The following is an 18,681-nucleotide window of genomic DNA, read 5'->3' as shown; positions in this document are numbered from 1 at the left end:
TTTCACACAAATTTTGTTATAGATTTCTATTTCATGACTTCTACATTATCGAGTCAGTACAAAAACATTTTAGAGTTACAAACTTTTGCAGCACAAACTTAAATGTTACAGAAAAAAATGTCTCAGCTCCCTGGGGAAGTGTTCCAGGCATGTCCCCCCGGGGGGAGGCCCCGGGGAAGACCCAGGACACGCTGGAGGGACTATGTCTCTCGGCTGGCCTGGGAACGCCTCGGTGTTCTTCCCGAGGAGCTGGCCGAGGTGTCTGGGGAAAGGGAAGTTTGGGCTTCCCTGCTTAGACTGCTGCCTCCGCGACCCGGTCCCGGATAAAGCGGAAGAAGACGAGACGAGACGAGATGAGAAAAAAATGTTTGTGTCTGAGCAGCATATTACATAAGAGAGCACTTTTCAGATTAAAAAACATAATGAAGGCTACTGGGTTTTGGTGCAAAATTAAGAAGCAAGTGTGACAAAGTGCCCAGAAGAACTGTGGCTGGTTCTGTAAGATGCTCAGTAAAACCTACAGCTCATTTCCTTATAAAACTGCACTCATTGTACCCGAGACTACTATTTTTTTTTTTTAAGCAAAGGGTCGTCTCACACCAAACATTGACTTTGTTTCATTTATTATGGCTTACTGCTTATAGTATTTTTATGACATATTAATAAAGCCATTTTTGGTCTACAGCATTTCTTTACATGTGCCTAAGACTTTTGCACAGAACTGTATCTCATCTCATCTCATCTCATTATCTCTAGCCGCTTTATCCTTCTACAGGGTCGCAGGCAAGCTGGAGCCTATCCCAGCTGACTACGGGCGAAAGGCGGGGTACACCCTGGACAAGTCGCCAGGTCATCACAGGGCTGACACATAGACACAGACAACCATTCACACTCACATTCACACCTACGGTCAATTTAGAGTCACCAGTTAACCTAACCTGCATGTCTTTGGACTGTGGGGGAAACCGGAGCACCCGGAGGAAACCCACGCGGACACGGGGAGAACATGCAAACTCCACACAGAAAGGCCCTCGCCGGCCACGGGGCTCGAACCCAGGACCTTCTTGCTGTGAGGCGACAGCGCTAACCACTACACCACCGTGCCGCCCACAGAACTGTATATAAAACTTAAAGTATTAGTATGATAAATATTCACAATTTTTTTTTATCAGTTACATTCATTTCTGGTCATTTGATGGAAACTTGTATTATCTTCTGTGTTCACTTTAACAGCTCCATGTTTGTATTTAGTATGATATGTTTGATATGGGGGCGGCACGGTGGTGTAGTGGTTAGCGCTGTCGCCTCACAGCAAGAAGGTCCTGGGTTCGAGCCCCGGGGCCGGCGAGGGCCTTTCTGTGTGGAGTTTGCATGTTCTCCCCGTGTCCGCGTGGGTTTCCTCCGGGTGCTCCGGTTTCCCCCACAGTCCAAAGACATGCAGGTTAGGTTAACTGGTGACTCTAAATTGACCGTAGGTGTGAATGTGAGTGTGAATGGTTGTCTGTGTCTATGTGTCAGCCCTGTGATGACCTGGCGACTTGTCCAGGGTGTACCCCGCCTTTCGCCCGTAGTCAGCTGGGATAGGCTCCAGCTTGCCTGCGACCCTGTAGAAGGATAAAGCGGCTAGAGATAATGAGATGAGATGAGATGTTTGATATGTGTATGTAAGATTGTCAAGTTTTCCTTTTGTTATCCATAAGCAAACTCATGTGACCAGAAGGTGGAGCCAAATTTCCTAATTGATGTTTAGGTATAGGGAGGTACATTTGTTTTTGCCAACAGATTTGTCTTTAACTTGGTGTTTATCTATATACATCCTTAAAATTATGACATTTGTGGTCTTTTGCGAAAGGGAAGTCAGTAAACACCCAAGCAATACAAAGATTCACAGAGTTTTTCTTATTAAAATATTTATTACTTTTCATTTACTCAGGTTAAATTTAACATGTCCAGAACATAGTCTCCTCAAGCGCTGCCTACAATACATACAATCCATAATTAACATTAAAAAAAATACATTATCTTCAAGTTATTCTTAAGCGTGGCATGTTCAGAAAGTAAACAGATCATTTTGAAATGAGAAAATGAACCAACTCATCACGTCTTTTCCTTTTGCTCTTACTTCAAAACATCCAGGCCACCCACAACTCGGGTCAAAACACATATGCATGTATCACCACAAACCCCTTTGCTACAGCAGAAATATAAACATAATCAGTATTAAATTTTAAAATAAACATGGAGTAAACAGTAAGAATGTTTGAATATTTGGTGGACTAGTTACAGAGAAGACAATGCACAGTTGCCCTGTTGGAACAGTTACAGGGCGATGTCTGAGGCAAAGCGGAGGCACATTGCTGAGTCAGATGGGACATCCCTACGCGTGATCTCATTCCCTTCCAGACGCAGGACCTTTAGCTTGGAGAAGTTACATCCACCACACTGCAGAAACTGCCCAGGGAAAATTCTGTAATCAAGCAAAGAAATCAGATTATTTATCAAGTTTCAAGCGGTCCATGATTTGCGTATGAGTTAATAATCCAAAGGCGAACCATGATGATGATAGATTTTCATCTGGTTTTACTGAAGAAGGTTGAATTTATAAAGTATGAGCGATCTAGAAATATAAGTCCTCTGTCACGTAGGAGATTCTGCTTCACGGATCTGGGAGCAACAACCAATGACGCACGGCAGTTCAGAGATGTTTCTCAGTTTACTGAAGGACAAACATGAGTAGATATCCACATTCAAGAGTATACTGTATTGTAGTAATATGACTGGAAAACGTAACAAGAAGACAGAGCCATCTATATCCCCCACCCTATATACCAACTATGTATCAAGTTTCAAGATATTATTTGGCACATTTTTCAAGTTCTGCTGCAGGAAACCAACCCTACCTCTTTACACTGACCTCAGCAGCACATGGCATAAGCCTACCGGGCCTTTGTTCCAGGTGAGCTAAAAATTAAAATTTCTCACATTTCTTAGTATAAAAAGGCACATATACATTACTTAATCAACACATATACCAACTTTCAAGACCATTCCACTCATAGTTTTCAAGTTCTGCTCCAGAAACAAAACCTACCCCTAAAACTAACCTGAGAGATTAAGTCTGAAATTGTTTCCATGGAAACATCCATCCATCCACACATCCATTATCTGTAGGCACTTATCCTGTTCTACAGGGTTGCAGGCAAGCTGGAGCCTATCCCAGCTGACTATGGGCGAAAGGCGGGGTACACCCTGGACAAGTCGCCAGGTTATTGCAGGGCTGACACAGAGACACAAACAACCATTCACACTCACATTCACACCTACGGTCAATTTAGAGCCACCAATTAACCTAACCTGCATGTCTTTGGACTGCGGGGGAGACCCACAGTCACGCAGACACGGGGAGAACATACAAACTCCACACAGAAAGCCCCTCGCCGGCCACTGGGCTCAAACCCAGGACCTTCTTGCTGTGAGGCGACAGTGCTAACCACTACACCACTGTGCCATCCCATGGAAACATGAAAAATTAAAATTTCTAAAAAATTTTAGCATGAAAATGCACATCTACATCACCTTGTTAACATGTACACCAAGTTTCAAATCCGTATCATGAATGGTTTTGGATTATATGCTCCGGAAACAGACATTGCTCTTAGAAACGAAGTCAAAATCTATTTTCGATGTAAAAATTTGAATTTTTTTTTTTTTCAAAAATCCAAAATAGCAAAAGGCCCCAGTTCACATATTGCTTGATATGTATACAAAGTTTCATGAAGATATCTTCAGTAGTTTTAAAGATATGGCCCGGAAATGAAAACATGACCGGACGGATGGACGGAACCCGTTTCTATATCCCCCGCCAAACTTTGTTTGGGCAGGGGATAATATAAGAAAGCAGAGTTGGCTGAGTGTGATAGGGTAGCTTCAATGGGTGATGGAATATTACTGAGCGGGGTAGCCTTATGAAAAACAGGGCGTACATGTGTGAGCAAAATAAGTTTCAAGGATTTAACTGAAGCTAGCCAAAACAAGTTTCAAGCATGACAAACAAATATCTCTATCATGTGACATAAAATAAATTATGGGCATTTACCCAGTTTACCCAAGTAGAACATACTTATCAAATTACAAAGGAGGCAAGGCAAGTTTGATATATTTTTATCTATATATACTGTATATATATTTTTGGAGGGCGGCACAGTGGTGTAGTGGTTAGCGCTGTCGCCTCGCAGCAAGAAGGTCCGGGTTTGAGCCCTGTGGCCTGCGAGGGCCTTTCTGTGCGGAGTTTGCATGTTCTCCCCGTGCCCGCGTGGGTTTCCTCCGGGTGCTCCGGTTTCCCCCACAGTCCAAAGACATACAGGTTAGGTTAACTGGTGACTCTAAATTGAGGGAAATCAGATTCATAGGTGTGAATGCAAGTGTGAATGGTTGTCTGTGTCTATGTGTCAGCCCTGTGATGACCTGACGACTTGTCCAGGGTGTACCCCGCCTTTCTCCCGTAGTCAGCTGGGATAGGCTCCAGCTTGCCTGCGACCCTGTAGGACAGGATAAAGCGGCTAGAGATAATGAGATGAGATGAGATATATTTTTGGAACACTGCCTAAAAGGGAAATCCTCTGTTTCATAATTTCTGACAAACATTTTTAAGAGATTCAACCAACAAAAACAAACATATTACTTAGTGGCAAAACTGAAGATTCTTCACAGAAAAAACTCAAAACATGGGCTATGTGATCCCAAAACAACCATACCTTTGATTTGGTTGGCTTGTAGATAGAGGTGTTCAAGGCTGGTGCTAACTGCTGGGATACTCTCCAGTTTGTTAAAGGAGAGGTCCAGTTCTACTATACCACTTACATTGAAAGTGTTCGGTGGAATGCCCTTATCTATTAGGCATTGTGAGATAAGTGCACATGCTGCAGGTTGGTGAAATGGTGAAGGAAGTTCCCTGGGATGATGTCAATGTAGTTGGAGCCCAAATAGAGCTAGTGCAGCATAGCAGGCAGGCTATCTGGAACTTTCTTCAACTGGTTTCTGCTCAGATCGAGTAAGGTGAGGGACTTCAGGCCCCTCAGAGTGCTGCCCATGTCCTGGATGGCATTGTGGTTGAGTAGCAAGGTGGTCAGATTCTCCATGCCTTCAAAAGCATTGGGTGACATCTTGTCAATTTTGTTGTGGTTGAGACGTAAGTTACGTAAAGAGTGAGAAAGGTTGGATGGCACCTCAGTCAGGTTGTTGCCACTCAAGTACAGGCGGTCCAGGTTCACCAGACTGGCAAAGGCCCTTTTCCCTATCTCTGCAATCTGGTTCTCATGCAACATGACCCACACTAAGTTGGTGCCATTTATAAATGCTTTGTCTGAGACTGCAGTTATTAGGTTGTGCTGAAGGTAAATATATTTCATGCGAGAGGGGATGTATGGCATGTGTTTCATGCTACGCTTGTTGCAGTACATGGCAATGGGAAAGGTTGGAGGGCAGTCACACTCAGCTGGACAATCCCCTCCAGTGCTGTCAGGCTCCAAGGATTTCATGCGGTAGACCCAGGACAGTTGGTCAACCCCATTAGCCAAAGCAAGGTGCAGGAATCCTGTCATCAACAGGAGAGAAGGCGGGTGCATCATCATGAAAAATGTCAGATGCTCAGGAACTGGAGGAGAAAGCATGTGGTCACCTTCATAATTATTCCAACAAATCAGGAAAATTAATTGAAAGAGAAAACAAAATAAAGTAAAATGTGCACAAGATATATAAAATGAATATAGAGTTTAATGTGAGTGCAAAGTAGAAAGTCTAAAACAACAAAGGTACACGTGTAGATACAAGCTAAGAGCAAAGAAACACTATATACCTTCCTACATCAATTGTGCGTTAAATAAAAATGTGCAAAATGCACGTCCTTTTAATTACAAGATATCCCAGTAAATTCAAGCAATGTAAAAACAAAAAACAACCAACCAAACAATTTCCATCCTGTGAGTGTAAAGTCTTCTTGGAATCAAATCCATAAAAGAGGGAGGGAAATTTTGAACAAAGTGGCCTTAATGCAGATGAGTACCAAAAACATAAAACACTGTAATTTTACAATTTCCTCGAACATATTACAGACCACATAGGAACACTCCTACCTGATTTAGTTAAATGGCACTCCCTCCTTCTACGGTAGCCCACTTTGTTAGCAAGCCACTGTAACACTGTGACTTTGCCAAAGACTTTGTAAATACACCACCGTCTCCCTTTCAAGGTTTTCTCCTCCACCTTCCTAAAATTCCTGCAACCCCACTCCAAAGCCCTGCCCAATAATTGCACACTTTTCGCTCCATCGTTAGTCCACTCAGTGGGGTAGCTGGTCTTGCTCACTTCCTGCTGCTGAACATCTTTGTGATATAGTGGCAGCTCCTCTTCCACATGCCAGGTTTTTCTCATTATGGATGGGTTTTTTTAATGGAATTGTCCCAATTAACCAGGTCCCAGAGGACCATTTCCAGAGTTTGGTCCCATCTAAGCTGGCAACCAAGTTGACATTTTGAAAAATCTTTTGAAAAACATGAAAGGCTGGACTCATAACAAGGTGTTTATGAACTCAGCAGAATACAGAGCGAACGACTGAATTCATCAACATATGTAGTGTATATTACTACTTTGTGCACTATCCAGGGTGAGCACAATTATTCTTCAAATATTTCGAGCTCTTATTGAGACACCGTTGGCCTCCAAAAACTAAAGTGTTCTATCACTGGCTAGTGGCCAACCAAAGTCTCTCTTGGAGTCTCCATCTGATTTGCCATGTGCCTCCCTAATCCACATGTCCTGTCTGCCCTGCTGTGGAGTGTTTAATCTCTCCCTGCCTTCAGAGGCCTCTTTAATGCCTGACTGGAGCAGATAATCAAATCCATGGAGGCTGGGGAGCTGGGCTTTAATAGATTTTGACAAAAGGAGGCTCAGATTGGAGGACTTTCCTACACTGGTATGTGCCTACAATTTTCAGAGACGTAAAGTCAAATTACAGCATGACAGCATGTGTTTGCATATATACTGCAGGTATGCAAACATACAGTACAGCATGCACTAACTATGGTACAGGCACTTTATAATGTCGGATCTGAATCTATTGCGTAGTGACATTTGATTCAGCATTTGCAATAAATACTGGTGTCATATAGCCCTTGTATACATCAGGCCCAAGGTACACAATATAGAGCCATGTGCTTCATAACTTCTCTAACCAGAAACAGTTAGAGAAACAGCTTTGGGACCAAAAGGTCGCTGGTTTGAGTCCCTGAACCAGCAGGACTGACTCAAGTGCCCTTAAGCAAGGCACCTAACCCCCAACTGCTCCAGCAAGAGTGGTGGCGTATCTTGTGTCTGATTAGCCAGAGAAAAACTGATGATCTAATTATCAGTTCGGGCAAGAACCCGACCATAACTAACTAACTAAGGCCCCAGTCACACCGCCCGAACTTTGCTGGAGCGTTCCTTGAACGGTAGGGAGGGGGGGCCGAATTTCGACAACGCTCGTCACCGCGCACAAAATGGGAAAAAAAATCGAAAACATGGGCGTTGGCTTAGAGGTGCACCGCTGAAGCCGGCGTTGCTTTAGCGTTGGTTTAGCGGTAGCGAGTGTTGGTATAGCGGCGTTCTGCGCATGCGGGCTTTGGCTCGGCGGGGGTATAAAGTTGGTTTAGCACCAATCATAGCAAGTCTCTCAGCATCCATGGTGATACAGTTTTACTGTAACTTTGAGCAAATTCGATATAGATGAGGTCTGAACTCAACAGCAGCTCGATTCCAAATGAGCTCCTGGTCCATTTCTCCCCGTATTCACGGGCGCAGATAGAGGGGGGGGACGGGGAGGATTCGTCCCACCCAGATTTAAATTCACTTCGTTCGGTCCCCCCCACTTATAGGGAGGAAAAAACATCTATGCTGTCTTTCTTTGCATAAGGCAAACCTCACGGAAAAATCAAAAGACTAATTACCATTCGGTTTATTGAGGTGCACAGCAGTGTATACATAGTTGCAACAACTCACATAAAACAAAACAAAGACTGATACTCGGTTGGTTGAGCTGCGCAGACTGCACAGGTTGTGAGCTCGAGCTTGGTTGCTATGGTAACCCACAACAAGCTTGACAGGCATATCGGGGTTGGGGTTGGTTTGCTGGCAGCTTTGTCCCCCCCAGTTTTTTGTCCCCCCCAGTTCAAAAAACGTATCTGCGCCCCTGCCCGTATTTATAGCCAAATTCTGGTCCCGCTCCGACACCTCTATACCAACGCCAAACCAAAGTTCATCGCCGCCATGGATAGCTGCTTCAACGCCCGACACCGTTCCAGCAACCCCGTGTCTGCTCGTAAAACGCTTACAACCGCTCCACCGAAGTTTGTGCAACGTTTAATCGCCGCCCGGGCAACGCTGGCGAAGCAGCGGTGGTCCAGCGTTCAAGATTTCTGCGTTGGCCTAGCGGACCCAAGCGTCCACGAACTTGCGTCTAGCGGTGCCAAACTTTGACTGGGCGTTGGTGGAGCGGGGGTGAACTTTGCCGGGGCGGAAAATTGCCCCCTCCTCACCGCTCGCAATATTTTGTACAGCTCAAAACTTTCGGAGCGGTAGGAGGGCCCCTCGAGAAACATCAGCGGTGGCCGAGCGTATACGGCGTTGCTTTAACGGGGGCCAACTTTTGTTAAACGGTGGTGAACGGTTACGAGCGGTGATGAATTTTTTTCACCACTCCAGGAACGCTCCACCAAAGTTCGGGCGGTGTGACCGGGGCCTAAGCTTAATAACTTATAGTCAAACAGGTATATTGTTTTGCAAATTTGTGGATCACCTTTTCTCATCCTCTTCAACATCAGGGAGTGCATTTTTATATATTATGAGCATTTTATATGTTTACTTCAACAAAATACCTATTTGAAAAATACAATCAGTAAAATTGGCAGTGTGGTGGTGGATTGGATATTATTGCTGGCTCACAGCTCCAGGGTCCCCAGTTTGATCCTGGATTACTGTCTGTGTAGAGTTTCATGTTTTTCCATGTCTATGTGGGGTTCATCTGGGCTTTCTGATTTCCTACAATTTCCTCAGTGGTTATTCTAAATTGTCTGTGTGAATGTGTGTGTGTGTGCATGGTGCAATGGTGTATTCCTACCTCATGTCCAGGGTTCCTGGTGACCCTAACCACGATAAAACATTGAAGATCATCCATCATCTGTAGCTGCTTATCCTGTGCAGGGTCGCAGGTAAGCTGGAGCCTATCCCAGCTGACTATGGGCAAGAGGCGGGGTACACCCTGGACAAGTCGCCAGGTCATCACAGGGCTGACACATAGACACAAACAACCATTCACACTCGTGGTTGATTTAGAGACACCAATTCGCCTAACCTTCATGTCTTTAGACTGTGGGGGAAACCGGAGCATCCAGAGGAAACCCACGCAGACACGGTGAGAACATTCAAACTCCATACAGAAAGGCCCTTGTCAGCCACTGGGCTCAAATCCAGGACCTTCTTGCTGTGAGGCAACAGTGCTAACCACAACACCACCGTGCCACACATGGAAGATCAGTGAATGACTAATGAATGAATTTAATTAAATTAGCTTTAATAAAAGGAAATAATATAATAATAATAATCCAGTGGGGAATCCTGGGCTTTTAGTGATCATTTAAGACAAGAAAAAGTATGCGACAACCAAATGTCATCTACCGGAAAGCAAAAAGTGTCGGACTTTCACAACCTGAAGTTTTTGTTATGTCATTGGCATGTATTTTTAGCAAATTATGCCATTGGCATGTGTCCCGACTAGAATTGCATGATAATTACCTAAAGCACACTGTCCCACATATGGTGTTTACATATTTGAAGTGAATCATCAATTTAGGTCATGCTCTGGTGCCCCAGTTATTATATAATAAAAGAGTCCGGTGCCTGGAACTGGAAAAGGTTTATTTTCTCAGGAACATACAGAGAACTATGGTGGCTAGTAAAAACATTTGTACAGTACACTTTCTTATGAAATGGAAATAACATATAAGTTATAATATGTGCCAGGTTCCCATGATGTATAACATTTTGATTTATTGAGACCATATTTCCATTTCATTTGAAGATTATACTACAAAGAATCTTCTTCTTCTTCTTTCAGCTGTTCCTGTTCATTCGGGATCGCCACAGCAGATCTGTTTCACATATTTGATTTGGCATAGGTTTTTACACCGGATGTCCTTCCTGATGCAACCCTCCCCAATCTATCCAGGCTTGAGACCAGCACTAAGTATGCTCTGTCTCATCTTACACATCTCATCTGATCATCTTACACTACACATGAGTTAACTAATATGCAAATATATAATCCTGAGTCTAAAACTAGCTAAGTTAAGGCTGTTTATTTTTGAATCTAGCTTCATGCTTATTATACGTAGTTGAACACTCACTACTCAGGATTATCTCAAGCGGCCAGTAAGTGCTGCTCATATCGCTGCAATGTGTACCTATGACCCCTAAAAGAATGCAAAACACATGTCCGTGTGTGTGTGTGTGTGTGTGTGTGTGTGTGTGTACTGATATCATTTGGCAATGAACTTGACTTGTAAGCACAACCCCCCCCCCCAAAAAAAAAACCCCACAACAGTCCACTTTACCCAAATTAATTAATATAATGATGCATTTATAACACAATTAAACCAACCTGCCAAACCAGTATTTACAGCAGATACGGTACATGGTTCATTAAGCAGCAAATTATTTATAAAGATGATAAAATAAGGTCTTCAAATATTTCCTCAACTTTCTCACAGCTGTATTTAACCAATGCAGAGTTTCCCAGTGCTGTTCAATCAAGCATATACATTCCCTTTCCAAAATGGGTATACACTTCCTCCCTGCCCATATGGTAATCATTTTGATCTCATCAAAATCACTTCATTCTTTTCCCAAAACATAAAAAAGCAAACAACGTATTAGAAACATGCAGGCAACAAAAGGATGGAAAATCCACTGTCAGACCCTTGATAATGAAACACATGTAGCTTACAAGGAAGTTGAGTTTAATAAACCTAACAACCTGGTGCTTGAGGTTTGGACTAAAGGGCGCCCTCTGGTCCTCGCACATGAAAGTGTCAAGAGAAACTTCTCTCTCTTGCAGAACATAAGGTGGTGATGATCTGACTGAAAATCTCCTGCAGAGGCTTTTTATCATTTGTAGGTATATATGAAAAGACTGCATCTTTTTTATATTGGAAATTCTGTATAGCTCTGTATTTGAACCATTTTATCAGTTGATATTAATATCAAAAAACGCATTATTCAGTAAGGACGATGAATACTCCAGTGAACAGTGCATGAAACTAACAGGAATGTAAGCCTGGATTCGCCAATGGGCTTAAAGTGCATTTCAGGCTGACACTTATTGAAGAGAGAAAATAAGAAATCTGAATGGGTGCGTTTTCTTTCAAACCTCCTCTGACATATTCATAATCCCCTGGTTTCTGTTGCCACATGTTTCGTTATATGACTAAATGCTCCTGTGTTCATGTATTGGAAGAGTATATGAGAGCAAGATGAGTCAAATCCCATGTCTGTCAAGTAGAGAGTACCACCTACAGTACCACTTTCAACCAGCTTGTGTGTGGCTTGGCTTTACACACAGGGCCAACCGCAAACCTTCCACACAGTGCTCCATCACAGCCAGCCAGAGGAAAATGAAACACTCAACTAACCTGCATGTATCCAACAAACAGGAAGCTCTGCTGTATGGTGCATATGCATACTGCAATGTGCATGCAGAATTTTACACACTGTGTATTGGGAAGGAATGTAAAGGATCTTACAGCATTGTAGTTTTTTTGGGGGGGATTTGTACGCATTTTGTTTTTTGGGAGTCTGATACAAAGTTGATGAGATGAGGATAACTACGAGTAGTGGAAAATTAGGAGCACATGGCTACAGAGGGGTGCTGCAGTACCCTGAGCTTCATTTTTTCAAGCTTAATCAGCAGTTGCTTAATCTTCCACATGTTGTTCATCAGCAAAACACATTCTCTGTCTGTTTTATTCCAAGAACTGCCGAGCTGAAATTTTCATTGCATGATGTTACATGAAGACTTTCTATACAGTATGGATACCACCAAAAGAAATTTTTTTTCTTACAAAATTCTGTCTTGGATCATGTGATAAAAATATAAAACCATGACTATATACTTGCACAGTATATAGCTAAATGTTGAGGTTCAAATGTACATGCATTTGATATAAATTAAATACCAATAATTAAATAAACAGAAATATTTATTCCTTCCTAGTTACATTTCCTCCCTGTCTATGTCCATAGAGAAGCACCCTCAAAAACAGTGCATGGTTAATTTCCTCCTGTTTTGATGGAAAAAAAAATGAAACTGCCAGACTGCTGTGCTCTGAGAGGAATGGCATGTGCTACCTTTTCACAACCACTTTGCCTCAGACAAAACGTAATACTTTCAGGACTGAGTTGGTATTTTCTAGACATCATGTGTCCAGACAAGATGAAAGAACAAAGATCCCTAACTTTATAAGATGAATCACATTTTCTCTATATCTACATTTTTTCCAACTCACATGAGTTAATGTGAATGAATGGGTTCCAGCCCTGCAAAATGTGTTTTGCGTGCTGGGCCTGACCCCAAAGAGGCCCTGGATAGGAGCGTGCAGGTTTCAGAATCACAAAGCCCAAAGTCAGCACAGCTAGTCTGAAGGCTCCCATGGTGAATGTATGCCACCGCAAGCCAATTTCCATGTTCCAGCAACCACAAGAGTGCTGTTTGTCTCACACTGACAGAAGAGTCATGCCCTCAGAGCCCTGGTAGGTGTCTCAGTGCCCCTGCCACTAAAGGATTAGTTAATATCAATGGATCTTGGAAACATTTCCATGTTCCCAGTACGCCAGAATACAGATGCTAATAAAGGTTTGCTTTTCCATAGTTACATGAGTGTTTCTGAGATTTTTACAAGAGGCCTTGTCTCCTCTGTTTGTCAAGAACATCTCCCACCCAGTGGAGTCTTACTTTAAATCATACCCCCATTTGCTATATGACCCCACTGCCCCATGCAGGCCCAGGGAGCCATCCAGCATTCAACTATCAATTCTACTGATAAGAAGAGAGAATATTGGCCCCTGTTATCTATGCCCCTTGCTTGTGGACCACTATGAACTTAAAAGACTGCAATGCCAAGTACAGAGGATCAACATGCTGGCATCACTGCAGCATAGCATGGTCCAAACAGAGGGTGAAAACAGAGAACAGTTGTTTGCAGTTTATCCATTTTGGCCACGCCTTTTCAGTGTTTCTGTACTTTGACTGTTGCAGGGAAAGCTTCCAACACCTGGGACAGAATGGTCCCAAGCAGGCTTGTAGCACTTGAGTCCAGGACTTGGACTCGAATCTGACTCATGCCCTAATTTTAAGGACTCGTGACTTGACTGGGACTTGAGCACTGATGAGTCGGACTTGGACTCAGACTTGTGCATTAACTGCATTAGGACTCGGAAAATGGAGACAAGGACTGGGATTTTTTCTTTTTTTTTTTTGGTAACATGCTATAATAATTTGGCATATTTAAATCTACATAAATTTTGTACAAATTTCATGTAAGGGTGTCACACCTGCGCACCTTGGCGCATGCATCAGATAGACTCTCGGGCACACTCCAGACAGTGTGCGCACCAAGCAGACTCTCAGGCGCGCCATAAACGATTCGCACCTGCACAGGATTAAGGCACAATCAGCGTGCCTATATAAAAACTGTGAAAACACACTTACTTTGCAAAGTATTGAGTTGCGTTGCCGACACATTACTGAGCCTTATTTCCTTGTTTGGTTTCCTGATCCCTGATTTCCTGTTTCTCATCTTTGATTCTGCCAAGTCCTGTTTGTGCCTCGCTTGACCTATTGCCTGTTTCACCGTTTTATGATTTTGCCTGCCATTCTGGATTGTTTACCCATCTTCATTCGTATTAATAAACACACCTTCTGCACTTACATCCGTCTCCCAACTATCTCTGACAGAATATTTCACGTTCCCTGACAAAGAGAATGCACATTCGCCTGTTCATACATCATGTTCAGGAACAAAATAATGTTAATGGTACTAAAACAGCCACCGTCAAATGGTGCAGTTGGAGTGTTGGACTTGACTTGGACTCAACTTGGATCAATAGTGGACTTGACTCAGACTCGACTCAAATTTTTTTTAATGACTTGGACTTGACTCGGACTTGAACACTGGGGACTCGAGACTGGACTCAGACTCGAGGTTTAGTGACTTGACTACAACACTGGTCCCAAGTCTTCTGTCCAGCATATCCTTTTCAGCAGAAAGGGAAGAGAAAAATCAGACAATACTAACAAATGGACTGGATCTGGTGCTCCATTTTTAGAGAGATTGGTCATAGGGCTGGTCATGTCCAAATAATTAGGCACAAATCTATGGTAATATCCTCTCAGCCTCAGGAACTGTTTCACCTTCATTTTGTACATGAGTCGTGGGCAGGCCACAATCACAGCTGTCTTATCAATATGGAGATGCACCTGCCCATGATCCAGAGACCATTCATCCACCTATTCAAGCCAAACTTTGCTGGATTTCTCTGAAGGCTTTTGGGACCCAGTAATAACTCGTACTTGAATTCCTCAACCTGCATTGCAACCCTACAGGGTCCTTGCCACTTGGCAAGTAATTATGAGCTGGAGGTGGAGCAAATTGGGGCAAATCTGCTGAGGGTGCTCTTATGGGGACAGACTAACCCAAATGAGCATAGCTCTTCTGATGGCTGAATACTCCAGTTGGCCTTTGGGTGCCAGACTATGAGTTACCATCTGGGCCACTCCAGTGAGAATAGCCTGAACATGGAGCCCCACTCATTCTTTGGCCAGTTCTTGACCATATCCAGGTACCCAGTATCATCATGGAGAGTCATCCTGCTAAGGATGGGCTCAACTGATCAGGGGAATCTTCTTGCCCATTTTACATTGTTCTTAAAGCAGCTTCCTTGTTTTGACATCAGTGTAAAAATCTCAGAATGGATTGGAGCTCAATGTGGAGTTTCCTTCTGATTACATTGACTTGAAATGGGTAACTTTGAAAACAATATTTTAGCTAACCGATCACTTTAGCTAAAGAAGTTGGGGAGTTAAATGCTCTGATAAGTTTGTCTTACATGCTATGTTAGCTACATGACACATAGTTGATCTTGTGGTGAAATCCCTGATTTCTGCCCAAGATCATGTCGTTCTGAGATTCTAGGTTCGAACCTCATAGCTAACCGGGGCCTTTCTGTGTGGAGTTTGCATGGTCTTCCCGTGTCTGCGTGGGTTTCCTCCAGGTGCTCCAGTTTCCCCCCACAGTCCAAAGACATGCAGATTAGGTAAAAAAATACCCAGCCACTGGGGTTGCTCAAGCCAGTGCATACATAGTGCTGGTCCCAAGCCAGGATAGAATGGAGAGGGTTGCATCAGGAAGGGCATCCAGTGTAAAAACCTATGCCAAATCAAATATGCAGATCAAGATGATCCACTGTGGGGACCCTTAAGGGGAGCAGCCAAAAGAAAAAGATCAAGTCACTTCATTTTGTGAATCAGTCAACTGACACTGTAACCTTCACTGAAAGTGAGCCTGTGGAGCATCCAGTGCTGCATGTGGTACATTCCCTACGCTATTATTTAGACCAGATTATGACCATCCAGTTCTCAGACCAACTATTTCTCTGTTATGATATAAAGCCACAGGGGACTCCTTTGTCTAAACAGAGGCTGGACCACAAGCTGGTGGACATCACCATGGCCTAATGATGGGCCAAGCCCCTACTATGGCATGCCATTCTCTGTGATGAGAAGCATCTACTCCTCAATGGTATTACTTAGAGGCAATTTAGAGGTGTGCCACTTCAGAAAGTCTGCGCTGCTGTTACCTGTCACCATGGAACTAGATAGTGAGAAGCTTCCAGAGGCAGATGGTGCATGACAGCAGTATTTACTACAAATACTTTGTCAAGGTATGTGACGTTTTTGAATGGTCTCAGCATTCATGTGCACACAAAATTGAGTGGCTGGTGGTTAAGGGGGTTAAGGTTTGGGATACTGATTGGAAGACTGTTAGTTCATATCTCCAATCTGCCACTGTGCCTGAGTAAGATCCTTAACTCTCTTACCCTTAACCATGGATAAAAATGTCAGCCAAATTAATAAAATGTAAATGCTTGACACATTGGTGGTTCTTCTTATTTGTCAGCCCTGTGATGACCTGGCGACTTGTCCAGGGTGTACCCCGCCTCTCTCCCATAGTCAGCTGGGATAGGCTCCAGCTTGCCTGCGACCCCCCTGGATGGATTATTATTATTAAAATATGTATCCATTATGATTTTAAAGGTTTTTTTTATATGGATTAAAGAATGTTGTCTTGCATCTTCCATAAACAATATGGGTATAAGAGAAAGGGTATGAATATGGTGGCATGGTGGTGTAGTGGTTAGCACTGTCACCTCACAGTAAGAAGGTTCTGGGTTCCAGCCCAATGGCCGACGGGGGCCCTTTCTGTGTGGAGTTTGCATGTTCTCCCCATGTCTATGTGGGTTTCCTCCAGGTGCTCCAGTTTCCCCCACCGTCCAAAGACATGCAGGTTAGGGTAACTGGCTACTCTACATTGCCCATGGATGTGAATACGTGTGTGAATGATTATTTCCCAAGCCCAGAAATGGAAGGGTTGCGGCAGGAAGGGCATCTGGCATAAAATTGTGCTCCAATTAATATGACATGTGGATCAGTAGGGTCCACGTGGACCCTGACCTGGCAATAGTGCTGGACAAGAAGGTTGTTCAAACTTGTTCATATGCACAACACATTTAGCAACAACCCAACAACACAGTACTTAAGATTAAACAGTAGGCTGAGGATTTCTCATAAGAACAGACTGACTTTCAGTACAGCATAGGTGTAGTCTTCAAAATAAATTAAAAACAAGTCATTCCTAGATATGTTTTACACTTAATATACAAATTTTCCTCTAGCTGCATGTCTCCTTGATGATGACCTAAGACAAGAAATTTTAGGTCTCTTCAAAACCACACTGAATAAATATTGTTGCTTTGGAGGGAAAGTCTAAAAGCTGTTTTGGACTGCAGACATGAAACCTCATCATAACTGAACTTTCCCACTATTAATACATTGCTGAAACTTGTTTTAGCACATCAGAAATGTTGAATTTCCACATATTGGATTTCTGTGTTTATGCCAGGAGAAATGAAGTAAAAATTATGTCAGAAGAAGAGGAGGAAGAAGAACCTTGAATGGTGACAGACGCAAGGCATCAACCATAAACACCACGTTTGTTAAAAACAGATGTTTTCAGTGACCCATAAGGTCAAAAACAAAGCTCTATTGTATTTATTATTATTCACTAATCTTGACAGGGGGAACTCTGACCACTTTGGACTTTTAATACCCAAAACTCTATTTAATTCTCTTACTGAGGAGGATTTTACAGCTAAACCACACACACATGCACACAAACACATAAAGGGTCTGTTTGGCTCCCCAGGTCCACTCCAGCTGTAGCCCTGACTAAAACTACTGTGCACGGGTGTGTGAGGGAAAGCAGTACACACAGACATTTTCTCTCCATTCCATTCTGCTCCAGTCATGGTTTTAGCCAATGCCAGCATTTGCAGAGTCCCAGTCCTTGCATTATATTCCTCCCAGGGATTGTGTAGAAAAATGAAATTGGAGAAAGAGGTGTTACTAAATGCATTTTCCATGCATGTACAAGAGGTTGATAATTTAAATTGTACATTGAGACAGAAGCACCCTCAAGACTCTCACAGTCAAATGTGTAACTGTGTATATTCCGATTTTATTTCTTTTCCAGGGCCCTAAACAATTTGAGCACGATTTGAATAAGAGCCCTTAGAAGAATGATTACTTTTTTCACAGCAACCTCCTTAAGTGGGGTCGACATGGTGGCAGAATAAACAACAGCATTGATCTGTGGTACCTCCACAGGGATAAATAAAATTAATATACTATTTCACAGCTTTCACGCTATGTCCCAAACCACTGCACTGAATCGTATGTCTAAATAGTATACCATCCGTGGCTGGCAGCCAAGAGAACACAACACCCCAAACCCATTATAAAAAAATAAAATAAAGTATTGATAATGGTGCACCATTACCATGGTGCAGACATGAATACAGGTCACAGATATGATGGAACAGATGAACCCAAACAATATTTTTCTCGGACCATGTTAGGTAATAGATGAAAATATTTGCTGAATAAAATGAATAATTCTATTCATATTCACTAGATATGAGCATTCTCACACTCTGATTGGCTATTCTACTACTAGGCTATCAGTTCATATACCGTGAGTAGAGAAAAACAAAATGGTGGAGTGTGTTGCTGAACCACCCGAGGACGAAATAAAAACTACTTGAAAACAAAACCCCAAAAAATACAAAAAAAACCCCCAACAAAATATGGAATGAAAATATTTTATGGTAAGAACGTATCTTTTTTTCAAGAATTATTATTATAGCGTTTTTCACAAATTGCGACTGTGATTTCACTGGTTTGTTTACATTCTATGTGGAAATGATTTTGTCGGACATTTTGTATAAAGTTTTTATTTATCAAATTTGCAAAAAATAAAA

The 18,681-nt window shown here is 42.7% G+C and overlaps 1 protein-coding gene across 1 annotated transcript; it reads right to left on the bottom strand.

Moving 5' to 3' along the window:
* Nucleotides 1–2,319: 2,319 nt before the first annotated feature.
* Nucleotides 2,320–5,630, bottom strand: fmoda (fibromodulin a). The gene is given in 4 exon segments (XM_060909999.1): nucleotides 2,320–2,432; nucleotides 2,435–2,467; nucleotides 4,755–4,898; nucleotides 4,901–5,630. Coding segments are annotated over 4 exon segments (1,020 nt in total).
* Nucleotides 5,631–18,681: the final 13,051 nt, after the last annotated feature.

Source organism: Neoarius graeffei, chromosome 26 (genome assembly GCF_027579695.1).
Source record: "Neoarius graeffei isolate fNeoGra1 chromosome 26, fNeoGra1.pri, whole genome shotgun sequence".
Taxonomy (NCBI): Eukaryota; Metazoa; Chordata; class Actinopteri; order Siluriformes; family Ariidae; genus Neoarius; species Neoarius graeffei.
This window is presented reverse-complemented; position numbering and strand designations above follow the sequence as displayed.